The sequence below is a fragment of the Lepidochelys kempii genome, chromosome 3 (genome assembly GCF_965140265.1).
Source record: "Lepidochelys kempii isolate rLepKem1 chromosome 3, rLepKem1.hap2, whole genome shotgun sequence".
Lineage (NCBI taxonomy): Eukaryota > Metazoa > Chordata > Testudines > Cheloniidae > Lepidochelys > Lepidochelys kempii.
The window spans coordinates 190,214,461-190,230,660 of record NC_133258.1 but is presented as its reverse complement, the minus strand read 5'-3'; the positions used below and the strand labels follow the sequence as shown (position 1 = coordinate 190,230,660).

Here is a 16,200-nt window from a genome sequence, read left to right as displayed (position 1 = left end):
TAAGTTGAGGGGATGGAAGGCCATAAGAGTCGGGGAGGTCTCCCTGCTGAAGGCCTAAGGGCTTCTTCTCAACCCCCCTTAATAGAATTCAGGCCTGGCTGGTTTGAGTAAGCTCTTTTGCTCTTAAAACAATGTTGCAGTTGTAGATAATGCCTTATAGTGTAAGGTTTGCTGACGCCAAGTTAAAGATAACAGGAGAGACAGCTACAAGGCCAGACAGGATGTGCTGGTTGTTTAAGTTGCTGGGAATGCTTGTTAGAGGTTGCAGGAAATAAACATTGTTGTAACCCATATAAGGAAGGCAGAGTATTTGTGCAAAGGTTTGATTGGCTGATGTGTAGTGCAGTAGCATTAAGGAATATAAAAGTGTGTGTAATGATCTGCTCTGATGTGCAGGATTTGAGATTCTATTCTTCCTGTACCTTGTTTGCAGCTGCAAATAAACTTTTCATAGAATCATAGAATATCAGGGTTGGAAGGGACCTCAGGAGGTCATCTCATCCAACCCCCTGCTCAAAGCAGGACCAATCCCCAATTAAATCATCCCAGCCAGGGTTTTGTCAAGCCTGACCTTTTCTGCTTCTCCACCCCGTTGTGATTATTGAGTAATGCACACCGGGTAACGAACCCCCTGCTGTTGTTTGCCTCTGGCACTGGGTGCCGGCAACAAGACCATAGCCAACGAATTAGTCCGGATTTTTTCCAGAGTAGGGATACCTAAAGGGATCCTGATGGACCAAGGGACCCCCTTTGTGTCTAAGTTAATGAAGGACCTATGTACAATGCTCCATATACGGACCCTCAGGACATCAGTCTATCATCCCCAGACTGATGGTCTTGTCGAACGCTTCAATAGAACATTGAAGAACATGCTACGGAAAGTGGTTAGTCGCAACGGGAAAGACTGGGACGCCCTGCTGTCTCACTTGCTGTTTGCTGTACAGGAGGTTCCCCAAGCTTCCACTGGATTCTCCCTATTTGAACCTTATATGGTCGCCACCCCAGGGGCATATTGGACGTGGCCAAAGAGGGCTGGGAAGAACAGCCGAACACCGGGAGAAACATCGTTGAACATGTATTGCAAATGAAAGACAGGATAGCCCAAGTCACCCCGCTTGTGCGTGAACACCTGGAGAAGGCCCAAGGGGCCTAACGGGCATACTACAATCGCCAAGCAACGACCCAGAAGTTCCAGGTGGGAGACTGGGTAATGGTGCTCATACCCACGGCAGAGAGTAAGCTCCTGGCCAGGTGGCAGGGGCCATATGAGATAATAGAAGCCATAGGAGAAGTCAACTATAAGGTCCGACAGCCGGGTTGCTGGAAGCTGGAGCAGATATACCATATAAACCTGCTGAAACCATGGCAGGATAGAGACACGCATGTGGTTGCGCTAGGGGCACCATCCCCTAAAAGCAACCAGCCCGAACAAGTGGGAATATCCCCGGAGTTGGCTCCGGAGCAACGATCTGAAGTGATCAGCCTGATTAAACACAACCAGGATGTGTTCTCAGAAAAGCCAGGCAGGACTACTGAGGTTCACCATCACATCCTCACAGAGCCTGGAGTGAAGGTGAACGTCAAGCCATACCAGATCCCGGAGGCCAAAAGAGAGGAGATCAGGACAGAGGTCAGGAAAATGCTGGCCTTAGGAGTCATTGAAGACTGTCATAGCCAATGGTCAAGCCCAGTGGTTTTAGTGCCTAAGCCGGATGGCAGCGTGAGGTTCTACAACGACTTCCGAAAGCTGAATGAGGTGTCTCAGTTTGATGCATACCTATACCCCGGATAGATGAGCTAATTGACAGATTGGGAAAAGCACGGTTTATGTCTACCCTTGACCTGACCAAGGGTTATTGGCAGATCCCCCTGGCCAAGGCCCATAAAGAGAAGAGGCCTTTGCAACTCCAGAGGGACTATATCAGTACACCGTCCTCCCCTTTGGGTTGCATGGAGCGCCCGCTACTTTCCAAAGGCTCATGGACAAACTGTTGCGACCAGATGGCAAGTTCACAGCAGCCTATCTCAACGACGTTATCATATATAGCCCCGACTGGGAGACACACTTGGAGAAGGTGGAGGCAGTGCTGGATACCCTGAGGAAGGACGGCAAACCTCTCCAATTGTTCGCTCGGGCTAGCTGAAGACAAATACATTGGGTATATAGTGGGGAGGGGCATGGTGAAGCCCCAACTCAACAAGTTAGAGGCAATACAGAAGTGGCCCCGACCACTCCAAAAAAATCAGGTCAGGGATTCCTGGGACTAGTGGGGTACTATAGACGGTTCATTCCCCACTTTGCCACCAGGGCATGCCCATTAATGGACCTAACAAAAGCTCGGGGCCCAGATATAGTAAGATGGACGACCGTGGCTGAAGACGCTTTTTCAGATCTACGGACGGCCCTCTGCACTGACCCCATACTCGTGGCCCCAGACTGGGGGAAGGAGTTTATCCTACAAACCGATGCCTCTGATGTAAGATTGGGGGCAGTACTTTCACAAATGGTCGGGGATGACAAACACCCCGTCCTCTTCCTCAGTAGGAAGCTCCTGCCTAGGGAACGGAAATATGCCATTGTCAGAAAAGAATGCCTGGCGGTAAAATGGCCCATAGAAAGTCTCCGCTACTATCTACTGGGACGGAGGTTTACCCTTATCACGATCCATGCCCCTCTGCAGTGGATGCACCAAAATAAAGACAAAAATGCCAGAATGACAAGATGGTTCCTGTTGCTTCAACCCTTCCACTTCAGAATACAACATAGGTCTGGAATCCAACATGGCAATGCGGATGGCCTGTCGAGAGTGCACTGTTTGCCGACCCAAGTACCCCAACCCCATAGTGTTGAGCGGGGGGTGGAGGGGATATGTTGTAAACCCAGGACTAACAGCTACAAAAGGTAGTAATTAGTCCCAGGGGATTAAAAGGCCCCTCCCTATCCACTGAGGAGAGATAACCATGGGGCAATAAGGTTCATCTGGAAAAGGGGTTGCTAGGGAACCAATTAGGTTCAGCTGACTCCAACTACTTGGGACTTTTTTAAACCCTCCCCTGGGTGGTAGATGGGGGAGAGTGAGGGAGTGAGAGGAGCAGGGAAGCTGCCAGTAGGCTGTTTGCAGCAAGACACCAAATCTTCCCAGTAGGGAGGCTGCACTCGCTCCCCAGAAGGGAAGGAAAACAAGCACAAGGGACTGACTGAGGAGAGGAGTAGCAGGATCCTGTGCCACCTATAAGGATTTGCCTTGCCCCAAACCTGAGTCTCCAAGGCTAAAAAGGACTGAACCTACTGAGGTGAACAAGGTATTTTGCCACACTGCCTATACCTCTCATTGAGGTGGTTTTATGTCGGCATGGCTGGGGAGTTACATCGGTGGGAGAAACATTTCAGTGTGAACACCTCTACTGTTTTGTCAACAGAACGGTGTCATGTAGACAAGGCCTAAGAAAGTCCAGATAGAAAAGCGTATAAAAGGTCAGCTGCCTGCGGGCAGAAGTCAGTCAGAAACCAGTTAGAAGAGCTGCTGGAAGAACTGCTAGAGCAGTGGGTCTCAAACCTTTTGCTTTGGTGACCCCTTTCACACAGCAAGCCTCTGAGTGACATTCCCCCCCCCGTAGAAATTCAAAACACATTTTTATATTTAAAACTCTATTAAATGCTAATTTAAACTGTATTGCTTAAAATGAATTTATCTTTTCTCACTGCTTTTAAATTAAGATTAAAACACATTTTATCAAATTATTGCTATAAGCAGAGAAGTAATTTTTATGTAGAATTTTATTTTAATACTTGACAGCAATTAATCAACAGAAGCAGTCAAAAATCAGTGAGAGATGATGCTGTTTATTTTACCCAAGTAATTTTATTCTTGGTGTTGTTTTAGAAGGGTGCATCTGATGTCATCCTTCGAATCAAGCTGGTTTTGAGATTTCGTCTTTATTGTGAGAAGGCTGGAGAATCCACTCTCACATTTAGCAGGAAACTGCAGAAGGACTCTCAGGGCCAGTTTGGTCACCAGTGGGTATTCACTTGCAACTGAGCACCAGAACTGGTTTGGAGGCAGCTGTGTGAATTTTGCTTTCACTTCATCGTCGATCATGTTGACAAACTGTTCCTGTGCGTGAATATCTTCAGTAGGTAACTATTCACACTGAAAGAGTTCTTCACCAGGGAATGAAGTGCTTTTGGTAGCACTAGAAAGGAGCACAAGAACTCTTCATGAAGGGCTTTCAGGTGTTCACTAATAGCTGACTTGAGAGCACTATTGTTGATTTCCTCCTCCTCACTGAATGAGGAAAGTATAGGAAACATGCCGTATCTGTCTGTGTCCAACTTCTTGCACCATAGATCAAACTTCATCTGAAAGGCTCTGATTTTATTAGTCAAGCCTATTAATGTTGAACATTTTCCTGAAGGGACAGATTGAGGTCATTAAGGTTATCAAAGATACCAACTAGGTATGCCAAGCAGAGAAGCCATTTCTTATCACTGAACTTTTTGTTCAGCTCATTTCTCTTTTTGCAGAAAAAACGCTGCCATCTCTTCACAAAGTCATAGAATCATAGAATATCAAGGTTGGAAGGGACCTCAGGAGGTCCTCTAGTCCAACCCCCTGCTCAAAGCAGGACCAAAACAACTAAATCACCCCAGCCAGGGCTTTGTCAAGCCTGACCTTAAAAACTTCAAAGAAAGGAGATTCTACCACCTCCCTAGGTAACGCATTCCAGTGCTTCACCACCCTCCTAGTGAAAAAGTTTTTCCTAATATCCAACCTAAACCTCCTGCACTGCAACTTTGAGACAATTACTCCTTGTTCTGTCATTTGGTACCACTGAGAACAGTCTAGAGCCATCCTCTTTGGAACCCCCTTTCAGGTAGTTGAAAGCAGCTATCAAATCCCCCCTCATTCTTCTCTTCCACAGACTAAACAATCCCAGTTCCCTCAGCCTCTCCTCATAAGTCATGTGTTCCAGTCCCCTAATCATTTTTGTTGTCCTCCGCTTGACATTTTCCAATTTTTCCACATCCTTCTTGTAGTGTGGGGCCCAAAACTGGACACAGTACTTCAGAAGAGGCCTCACCAATGTCGAATAGAGGGGCACGATCACATCCCTCCATCTGCTGGCAACACCCCTACTTATACATCCCAAAATGCCATTGGCCTTCTTGGCAACAAGGGCACACTGTTGACTCATATCCAGCTTCTCGTCCACTGTAACCCCTAAGTCCTTTTCTGCAGAACTGCTGCCAAGCCATTCGGTCCCTAGTCTGTAGCGGTGCATGGGATTCTTCCGTCCTAAGTGCAGGACTCTGCATTTGTCCTTGTTGAACCTCATCAGATTTCTTTTGGCCCAGTCCTCTAATTTGTCTAGGTCCCTCTGTATCCTATCCCTCCCCTCCAGCGTATCTACCTCTCCTCCCAGTTTACTGTCATTTGCAAACTTGCTGAGGGTGCAATCCACGCCATCCTCCAGATCATTAATGAAGATATTGAACAAAACCAGCCCCAGGACCAACCCTTGGGGCACTCCACTTGATACCGGCTGCCAACTAGACATGGAGCCATTGATCACTACCCATTGAGCCCGACAATCTAGCCAGCTTTCTATCCACTTTATAGTCCATTCATCCAGCCCATAATTCTTTAACTTACTGACAAGAATACTGTGGGAGATCATGTCAAAAGCTTTGCTAAAGTCAAGGAATAACACGTCCACTGCTTTTCCCTCATCCACAGAGCCAGCTATCTCATCATAGAAGGCATAGATGTATAAAAATGCACTTTAATGTGCATCCCCTAGAACAGGGGTGGGCAAACTTTTTGGCCCGAGTGCCACATCTGGGTGGGGAAATTGCTTGCAGGGCCATGAATGTAGGGCTGGGGCAGGGGGTTGGGGTGCAGGAGGGAGTGCGGTATGCAGGAAGGGGCTCAGGCAAGGGGTTGGAGCACAGGAGGGGTGAGGGTGTACAAGGGGGCTTAGGGAAGGGGGTTGGGGTGCAGGAAGAGGTGCACAGTGCGAGAGGGGGCTGAGAGCAGTGGTGCAGGGAGGGTTGAGGAGTGCAGGAGGGGGCTCAGGGAAGGGGGTTGGGGTGTGGGGTGCTGGAGGGGTTCGGGGTGTGGGCTCCAGCCGCCGCTTATCTGGAGTGGCTCCGGGGTGGCAACGGCATGCACTGAGGCCAGGGCAGGCTCCCTGCCTGCCTGCCCTGGCCCCGAGCCACTCCGGGAAGTGGCCGGCACCATGTCCCTGCGGCCCCTGGGGGAGGGGCGCAGAGCGCTCCGTGCGCCTATGGGTACTTCCCCCGAAGCTCCCATTGGCAGTGGTTCCCGTTCCTGGGCAATGGAAGCTGCAGGGGAGGTACCCACAGGCAAGATCAGCGCATGGAGCTCTCTGTGCCCCCTCCCCCAGGGGCCACAGGGATGTGGTGCCAGCCGCTTCCCGGAGCAGTGCGGGGCCCACAGCACCACGGGGGTGGCAAATCTGCAGGCTGGATCCAAAGCCTGAGGGGCCGGATCTGGCCTGCAGGCCATAGTTTGCCCACCCCTGCCCTAGAAATCCATTGAACTTGAGTGTGGAAAAGCAGAACTTCATATACACCACCCATTTCATTGCAGAGCTCTTGAAAGAGATGAGTATTCAGACTCTATGCCTTAATGAGGTTCATTGCTTGTATAAAAACATCCACCACAGCTCTGAGGCACGTTGGCAATGCCTTTGCAGCTAGGACTTGACGATGGATTCCACAATGAGTGACAATCACATTAGGTGATGCACACTTTACCGTCTGCTGAAAGCCAGACCATGCACCCATCATGGCTGAAGCAGCAGCATCGGTACAGATACCACAAAGATTTTTCCAGTCTTAAAAAAAAAACAAACAAAAAAGACATTCACCTTATTGAAAATGGCCTGTGCTGTTGTGGTTGTTTCAAGTTGTTCATGGAATAAGAACTCAGCTTTAACATCCCCGACACTACCATACAGCATGAACACTATAAATTGTGCATCGTAGTATCAGTAGTTTCATCAAGTTGCAGGCCGAACATATCGAAAGCAGAAGGTTTAATTTCATGCATCACTTGTGCTTTGATATCTTCAGACATCTCACATCTTCTGTGTTTCACAGAATCACTCGACACAGAAAGTATATTCAGCTTTTTGGCAGTATCACTGCCAAGCATAAGCGACACTATCTTTGCACACTGGCAGAACAAGCTCCTCACCTATCGTATGCGGCGTTTTGGCATGGGCGATTAGGAGCGACACAACATAAGAGGCCTCCACAGCTGAGGACATTTGCTGTCGGAAACTTCCATCTGCATCAGGCTGGGCTTTCTTTGTTGCTTCTTCTCTGCGTTTGAAAAAATCCACATTTTGATTTTTATGCTCAGGAAGTCTAGTTTCAAGATGTTGCTGCAGTTTGCATGGTTTTATCAATTCAACAGACAAAATTTCACAGCAAATGACACGTTGTGGTTTTTCAATACCAGAGGAAAACAATGCTGGTAAAACCTTGTTTAATGTAAGACTCGAGATACCTTTGCTTTTTAGTGGTTTTAGCAGTAGAGGTGGCCATTATTTTCAGGAGACGGTATGCACCCGTATGTCTGAATGTTAAATAATAAAGAACTTCTGCAGCTGCTGAACAATCAAGCCCTCTAACGTAGTTGCAATCCCAGGGCTGGCCATAGGAAAAATGGTGCCCTGGGCAAACTTCTATTTGGCACCCTTTCTGTGGAGGCAGAGCAGGGCTGGAGGGGTGAAGCTGGGCTGGAGGTGCTTGGGGCTGTGAGCTCTGCACATGGTGGGTGTCGGGGCTGACAACCCCACGCCTGGCCAGACCTGAACTTCACAGCTCCGCAGGCTGACAACCACACATGTGGCGGGGCTCAGGACTCTCAGCCCTATGGCTGGCCTTGGTCAGGGCTCAGAGCTTGCGACCCCCACATAACCAGCTTGTGTCCCAATGTGCTAAACAGAGAGCTCAGAAATCTGACCAAGAGGACAGACGAGCTGCTGGAAAGACAGCTCAGAACTCTGAGGAAAGCACTGTGAAAGAAAGCACCCAAAGCAGCAGAGACAACAGCTGCAGCCACGTCAGCAACATTGAAAAAAAATGGTTAAGGGACAAAAGGACAGAGCCAGAGAAGCCGTGGGGAGTGAGCTGCACCGGCAACAGCAGCGAAGGGAGGAACTGAGATGACTAGCCGGGAGCTAAAGAGCTATAGTAGCAGCAGCAAACAGCAACATTTGTAACAGTGCCATGGAATCAATTAATAGAATGACCTCGTCCGTTTTTAACTGTTTACTGTACAGTAGAGCAGTGGTTCCCAAACTTGTTCTGCCGCTTGTGCAGGGAAAGCCCCTGGCGGGCCGGGCCGGTTTGTTTACCAGCCGCGTCTGCAGGTTTGGCTGATCGCGGCTCCCACTGGCCGCGGTTCGCTGCTCCAGGCCAATGGGGGCTGCGGGAAGCGGCAGCCAGCACATCCCTTGGCCCGCACCGCTTCCCGCAGCCCCCATTGGCCTGGAGCAGCGAACCGCGGCCAGTGGGAGCCGCGATCAGCCGAACCTGCAGACGCGGCTGGTAAACAAACCGGCCCAGCCCGCCAGGGGCTTTCCCTGCACAAGCCGCAGAACAAGTTTGGGAACCACTGCAGTATAGTATAAATGTGTATGCTTGAAGTGCGTGTGTGTGTGTTTTAATTGTATTTTACTTATGTAAAACGAAGTATAAGTTACGAACTGCTGCCAGCAATTTGTTACAAACTGGACATTTGTAGCAAAGTGCCCAATTTAGAATTTAAACTGTATGCTAATGTAGTTTAAATGCTCATTAACTTGCAATAAGGGATTTGTGTCAATTTCTATATTTGGATTATATCCTAGTAGGGATTATTAGTTACATTAATAAAAAGACACTTTGTTTTGGAAAATGTACTGCTTGTGTCAATCACTGTATCGGAAGTTTATATCTGTGTCGTTCAAGTATTTCCTTAACTACCCTAGCGACCCATACCTCAGGAAGAGCAGATTAAGGGGGCAATAGGCAGGTTATTCAAGGGGCATCCCAAAGCTTAAATTTCAAGGTAATGCTCCTGTACCTGTGGCAGGCTATGGGTCCTCACTTGTTCTCCAGTTGTGCAAAGACTGAGCACATCCTTCCCCACAGGGCTGCAGTCCCAAACCCACAGTTCCCCGCAAAGCTGCTCAAATGAGCCCTCACCCAGCTCTGAGGCCACCACTCTCAGCAACTCCGTTAGGGCAGGGCTGGGTCCTCTACTACTGATGCCAACTCCTATGGCCTTGTCCTGATGGGGGGGGGGGGAGGAGAGGAGGAGGACGTGCATCCTATCTTGACTGAAGCCCCAGGAGCCCTTCCCCTCTCCATCTGTGGCTTATGGTGGAGGGAGGTGTAACAGGACACAAGGAGGAACCGGGTGTACATCTGCGGCCCCCCTCATGCAGTGGCAGATTAGCCACCTGGCCAAAGGGGCACATGCCCGAGGGCCCCAGCCAATTCGGGGGGCCTGGGAAAATAGGTGACCCCATACCCCAACTCTTCTCCAGCAGGAGCACCAGGTGGGCAGGGCGGGGGAAGCCCCCATGGCCAGACCCCATTTCCCCAGCAGGAGCATCAGTGGCGGGTGGGAAGACTGCAGGTGGAAAGGGGTGGGGAAGGGCCCGCCCACTTGCTGTGGCCCAGGGCACCACAAACCCCTAATCTACCTCTGCTCCCATGTGCAGATGCAGGGGCCAAAGCAGCAGACCCAGCTCTGTCAGGGCCACCTGGGGACTCCAGGCCCTGCCAACCGTAGTAGCAGCACCACTGACTCTTGTACTCCATCCCAGTGAGTAGTTGGAGAGGAAGGAGCTGAGGGAACAGCCTCAGCTTAGGCAGGACTGCCTAGAGATTCAGCTCTCCTCCCCTGTCACAGATGCATGATGGGACCCTTAGGATTGCCAACTTTGGTTGATGTATTCCTGGAGATTTCATCACATTACAATCTAATTCCTGGAGACTCCAGGCCAATCCTGGAGGGTTCGCAACCCTAGGACCCTTGGGTTCCCCACCTGATAGGTGGAGGGGTAGAAACAGGTCCTCTTGAGCTGGCTCCAGCAGAGCTGTCTGGGCACAGAGTCAGGTCCTTCCTGGTCACCCTAATGGTACCATGTGACACCCCCCCACCCCAGCCCTTCCCCTCCAGCAGGGGGAATGGGGAGGGCCACAGCAGGAAACTGCCTCAAGCTGGCCACTCACAGCTGCACCATGTGGCCCCCAGCCTCCCACCCTCCCCTGCATGAGGAAGGGCCTTGGCTTCAGGCCCAACCTGGGCTGCACTCTTCCAGACCACAGGGGCCCCAGCACTGAACCTTGTAGAACTCTACAACCTTCTGAAGAGAAAGGATTGGAACCAGCACATTACAGTTCAATCTCTCCTGCCAAATCTCAGCAACAGCCCCATGTCAAATAGGTCAGTGCTGCTGCTCTATGCTCATACTATTAAGTTAGGGTTGCCATCACTAAAAGATTATTTGCAAACATGATCAGCACCCTGTAACTAGAAGGTGAAGTTGAGAATGTTTTTGGGTGTGGCTTCGTTTTAGATTTGCGCATTTTAGTCGTTACCATAAGAGGCTCGTGCGATGCTGAACTGAAAGCCTGTTGAAGTCACTGGGTGTCTTTCCATTTATTTCAATGGGGCTTTTGATCTGGCCTGTAGAGTTGCACAATTCTTGTACACCAGGATATACTTCATATTGTATGTGTACTAAAGTTCAACCATTTTTTTTTCTGCTCTCAGAACTGGGGTAGGAAGTCTGTAACATAGTGCTTCAAGAAGAGTTAGACAGCTACTTTAAAGAACAAGGGGAGACCAAGAATCTATACATTTTTGAGGAAGGGACAATGACATACAAGAATCATTATGATTGATCTGAAACAAAAATAACATTTCCCACTATATGATGTATTTGACTTTGTAAGTCTACTAAAAACAAAGTGTTTTTAAATCAGTAACATTTATTTCAGTTAAACTGAGACATGACTTCAAAGTTAATACAGGATAAAAGTTAACGGAATTTGTCAAAGAAAATACTACTAATACTTAATAAAATATGAATTGCACTTCCACTATATATATTACAGGCATATGTTTAGAAAAAAACATTTTGAATAGATTATGATGAAGGATACTGGCATGTAAAAATGACATTTTGACATAAACCAAAGCATTAGACTTTCCTGTCCTGGAAAGAATTTTTTCCCTTTTTTCAGTCAGTAGTTGTTAAAAAATCTTTTACACACACAAACACCCGCCCCCTTGTTCAATTTGCTGAGCAAAGTTTACATGTACAGCTTGAGAGAGACTTCTTACAAGCTAGAAAACTAACACATTTTTGCACAGTGAATTATAAACCATTGGCTTTCAAATAATATTTAATATAAACAACTTCTAAAACACAAAACTGATTTTTTTTTTTTGCAAACAAACAAACAATAGGCTTTGATAAAACCATGTCTCTTAGGAATGTAAGATAAAACACTGCTGCACCTACCAATCATACCCCAAGCCAAAGGTCACTGAAGTCAACAGAAGTCCTTCCCTTGGTTTCAGTGAATTCTGGATGGATGTTAACTTGGAAGAACACATGTAAACAGAGCTAACACTTATTTTTAATGAACCTGCACCCTCTCGCAATCACCACCATGCCTAATTTCCAATTTCAATTTATTATTTAAAATTCTAGAAACAAGCCAAATAAAGGCTTGCAAATAAAGAATACATTTTAAGGAAGGATTCCTCCCCCCACCCCCCAGCAGAGATTTTGAGCTTATTTCCAAACACACATTTTATTGAATGATTATGATCTGGAATAAGTTTTCCCTGAGTGCTCTTTTTACTTGGTTAGAAAAATTAGAATGTGGTTTTCAAAATACTGCTTTATTGCAATTTCCTTTGAACAAACATGATTTTTTCCCAGGCAAGTTGTTCCATTCCGGTACTACTGGACCGTGCACTAAAACAAACATGGACCCTACTGCTCCAGTAGAACCATATCAGAACCATTCAGACAGGTCTAGAAACATATTTCCTGGCCCAGATCTACATAGGCAAGATGTCTCTTTCAAAAGGTACAGAACTTACACCACCTCTGCTAGCAAAGTTACAGTGGCACTGGTATCATTAAAGGAAGAAACTGCTTTACTATGCTTCTAAAGCCCAGACAACAAAAGGGAACGAAGAACTGTGTGATGCAGGAGAAGTGTCACGAGCAAAATGAGAATGAATGTTGTTTTCCATGCATTAAAGTTGAGAAAATGAATACCTCATGCAAGATGTAAAGTTATCATACCCTTAGTAGGTTCATTTCACATGAATTTTAGGGGTCTAATCCCCCTGGATGTTCACCTTAGCACGAATGGAAGTTGTGTGGACATGGGGAGGAAAGCCTAGGGGCCTGATTCTGATTTAACTTATAGCCTTGTCAATCAGAAGTAATTCCATGGACTTTAATAAAGTTACATCAGTCAAACCAGTGTAAGCAAGAAAGATCACCCCCAGACTCAGCCCAAGATGTATAATTCAAATCACAATACTAGATGATGCATTTAAAACATTACTGATTGCACTCATAATTCAGTAGTTTCTTCATTTTAAAATGTCTAGCAGTTAAAAGTGATGGTCTAGAGTAGTTTATAAGCACCACTCCTCAATAAGCAAGGATTTTCAAATATTTTAACTTTGCTGGTTTATAAAATGTTTTCTATGTAGCTTAACACAATAGCCTAAAAAAGCAACCTAAGAAACTGTATTTACAATTAAAATAAGTATTAGACCTTTCTGGATTTTGCATTCATTCATCATAGCAGAATAATTTACATGGCTTACAGTAATAAATAATAAATAAGTCACTTAAAAGCTTTTGGAGAATGCATTCTCTGTATTGGAGTACAGTACAGTTCCAGGAAGTAGCAATGATTCTGGCTAGGATTTCTTCCTGAGGTTCCTCAGGTTGGACGGCCTTGACCAAAGCGAGATTTAGACCTGGATTTAAAATAAATAGTACATACACATGTGGAGATACTTTTATCATGATACAGGATTAATTGTTGCGAATTATAATAGTCAGTTTGATAGTTCACTGTATGAAACCATTTTATGATTTTTGTCAAAATCCTAAACCCTAAACATTCAAGTACAACACAGAAGGGAGAAACAGTACATTATACTGTTATGCTCATTGTCCCTTTATACCATGGCATCTCTAGTCACCCATTTGTATCCTTGTATAAAAGATAAATATTTATCAGTGCTTGGCCATCAAATACCTGCTTTTCAGAGAAAGCCCCGCAGAAGTATCTTCATACATGTGCGTGCATGCAGATGCAAAAAGATTTACAGGGACTCCTTACAGGTTTCAGTATGAAATGAAATCATATCAATTTTCACTGCACACTAGGCATGCTCTGGCTCTGGTTAAGAAAGAGCTATCAGCAGATCCATTATAAAACTCTATTTCTAAGATTCACCACTTGACCACCAAGTAGTGAGTAGAACATTGGCCCCAGACTAAATGCTCACATACAAGGTGTCAGACTCTCAGTGATTTTTTTTTCTGATCCTCATGTAATAAGGATGGGGCTTTGGAACAATGCCAAATCGGTAACTGATGTGGGAATTTTTGAAGTGGACAGAGAGATGACTAATAGATCTGTTTCAGAGTAGCAGCTGTGTTAGTCTGTATCCACAAAAAGAAAAGGGAGTACTTGTGGCACCTTAGAGACTAACAAATTTATTTCATGGAGCAGGTCCTCAAAGAATCAATCCTGAAGCACTTGCATGAGAGGAAAGTGATCAGGAACAGCCAGCATGGATTCACCAAGGGAAGGTCATGCCTGACTAATCTAATCGCCTTTTATGATGAGATTACTGGTTCTGTGGATGAAGGGAAAGCAGTGGATGTATTGTTTCTTGACTTTAGCAAAGCTTTTGACACGGTCTCCCACAGTATTCTTGTCAGCAAGTTAAGGAAGTATGGGCTGGATGAATGCACTATAAGGTGGGTAGAAAGCTGGCTAGATTGTCGGGCTCAACGGGTAGTGATCAATGGCTCCATGTCTAGTTGGCAGCCGGTATCAAGTGGAGTACCCCAAGGGTCGGTCCTGGGGCCGGTTTTGTTCAATATCTTCATAAATGATCTGGAGGATGGTGTGGATTGCACTCTCAGCAAATTTGCGGATGATACTAAACTGGGAGGAGTGGTAGATACGCTGGAGGGGAGGGATAGGATACAGAAGGACCTAGACAAATTGGAGGATTGGGCCAAAAGAAATCTGATGAGGTTCAATAAGGATAAGTGCAGGGTCCTGCACTTAGGACGGAAGAACCCAATGCACAGCTACAGACTAGGGACCGAATGGCTAGGCAGCAGTTCTGCGGAAAAGGACCTAGGGGTGACAGTGGACGAGAAGCTGGATATGAGTCAGCAGTGTGCCCTTGTTGCCAAGAAGGCCAATGGCATTTTGGGATGTATAAGTAGGGGCATAGCAAGCACTTCGAGGGACGTGATCGTTCCCCTCTATTCGACATTGGTGAGGCCTCATCTGGAGTACTGTGTCCAGTTTTGGGCCCCACACTTCAAGAAGGATGTGGATAAATTGGAGAGAGTCCAGCGAAGGGCAACAAAAATGATTAGGGGACTGGAACACATGAGTTATAAGGAGAGGCTGAGGGAGCTGGGATTGTTTAGCCTGCAGAAGAGAAGAATGAGGGGGGATTTGATAGCTGCTTTCAACTACCTGAAAGGGGGTTCCAAAGAGGATGGCTCTAAACTGTTCTCAATGGTAGCAGATGACAGAACAAGGAGTAATGGTCTCAAGTTGCAGTGGGGAAGGTTTAGATTGGATATTAGGAAAAACTTTTTCACTAAGAGGGTGGTGAAACACTGGAATGCGTTACCTAGGGAGGTGGTAGAATCTCCTTCGTTAGAGGTTTTTAAGGTCAGGCTTGACAAAGCCCTGGCTGGGATGATTTAACTGGGAATTGGTCCTGCTTCGAGCAGGGGGTTGGACTAGATGACCTTCTGGGGTCCCTTCCAACCCTGATATTCTATGATTCTATATTCTATGATTCTATTTGAGCATAAGCTTTCATGAGCTACAGCTCACTTCATCGGATGCAAGTGAGCTGTAGCTCACGAAAGCTTATGCTCAAATAAATTGGTTAGTCTCTAAGGTGCCACAAGCAGTCCTTTTCTTTTTATCTTAATTACTGTTTGTTCCCCAAGGAAATCCCAACTTGTCAAAGAGGACATGAAATTGTATAAAAGATCCTTGGGTCCTGATTCTGTCATCTCAGATCTGCTTAGGCTTCCTGGGGAAAGTTTGAGTTGCAAGACTGAGGTTCCATTATGGTGGTACGCCCTGAATATGATATTTGGACATTGAACTATGATGTATGAACAATTTCTGAAAGAACTCTTTGCAACTACAAAGCTCACCATTTCTGCTATGAATCTGAATCTTAAGAATTGAACTCATGTCTGTATGTATATTGATCTTTTAACCATACTCTCACTCTTATTTTTAAATAAATTTTAGTTTAGTTAATAAGAAGTGGCTGTAGCATGTATTTGGTTAAGATCTGGAATAATCAATAACCTGCGAGGTAATGTGTACGAGCCTTTGGGATCGGTAGAACCTTTTCTTTTACACGATGAAATAGGATTTTCAGAAATCATCATGTTTGACTTAGGTACCTGGATGGAGGCCTGAGGCTGGATCACTTTAAGGGAACTGTGTTGTTTGGACTTCTGAGTAACCAGTAAGGTAATAAAGAAGCTGTTTTATGATGGCTTGGTAAATCCAAGTATTGGAATATTCACCGGCTTTTTGGGGATTATCTGCCCCATTCTTTGCAGTTCACCCTAATGGAGTCACCACAGCTGGCTCCCCACTAGGACTCTGGTCACAGAAGGCTTTTTAAAAAAAAACGCCCCAAAATACACATCCTGCCTTTTACTGCCACTTAAACAACAACTTACCTTATGTTTTTCTCTGTGCTATTTTGTCGAGCATTGACTTGCGCTGAGGCTTTTATCTGAGCTTCAAGTCTAGAGTAAATGCCACCTGCATGCTGCAGTACAGGGAGATCAAATCATTTAGCTATTCCAGTAGAATCAGTGACTTTCTAAAAGTTA

General features: G+C 46.2%; 1 protein-coding gene across 3 annotated transcripts in view; it reads right to left on the bottom strand.

Annotated features, from left to right (window-relative positions):
• Window positions 1-11,030: 11,030 nt before the first annotated feature.
• SANBR (SANT and BTB domain regulator of CSR) overlaps window positions 11,031-16,200 on the bottom strand; it is a 47,698-nt gene continuing 42,528 nt past the window's right edge. For 2 of the 3 annotated variants that reach the window (XM_073339374.1, XM_073339372.1), the window contains 2 exons: window positions 16,045-16,136; window positions 12,921-13,046 (listed from right to left, as the gene is read on the bottom strand). In XM_073339374.1, the coding sequence (XP_073195475.1) occupies window positions 13,010-13,046; window positions 16,045-16,136 (129 nt within the window). In that variant the 3' untranslated portion in view covers window positions 12,921-13,009. Of the gene's footprint in view, window positions 13,047-16,044; window positions 16,137-16,200 lie in introns of all 3 variants that reach the window. The other variant, XM_073339373.1, reaches the window with a different exon arrangement.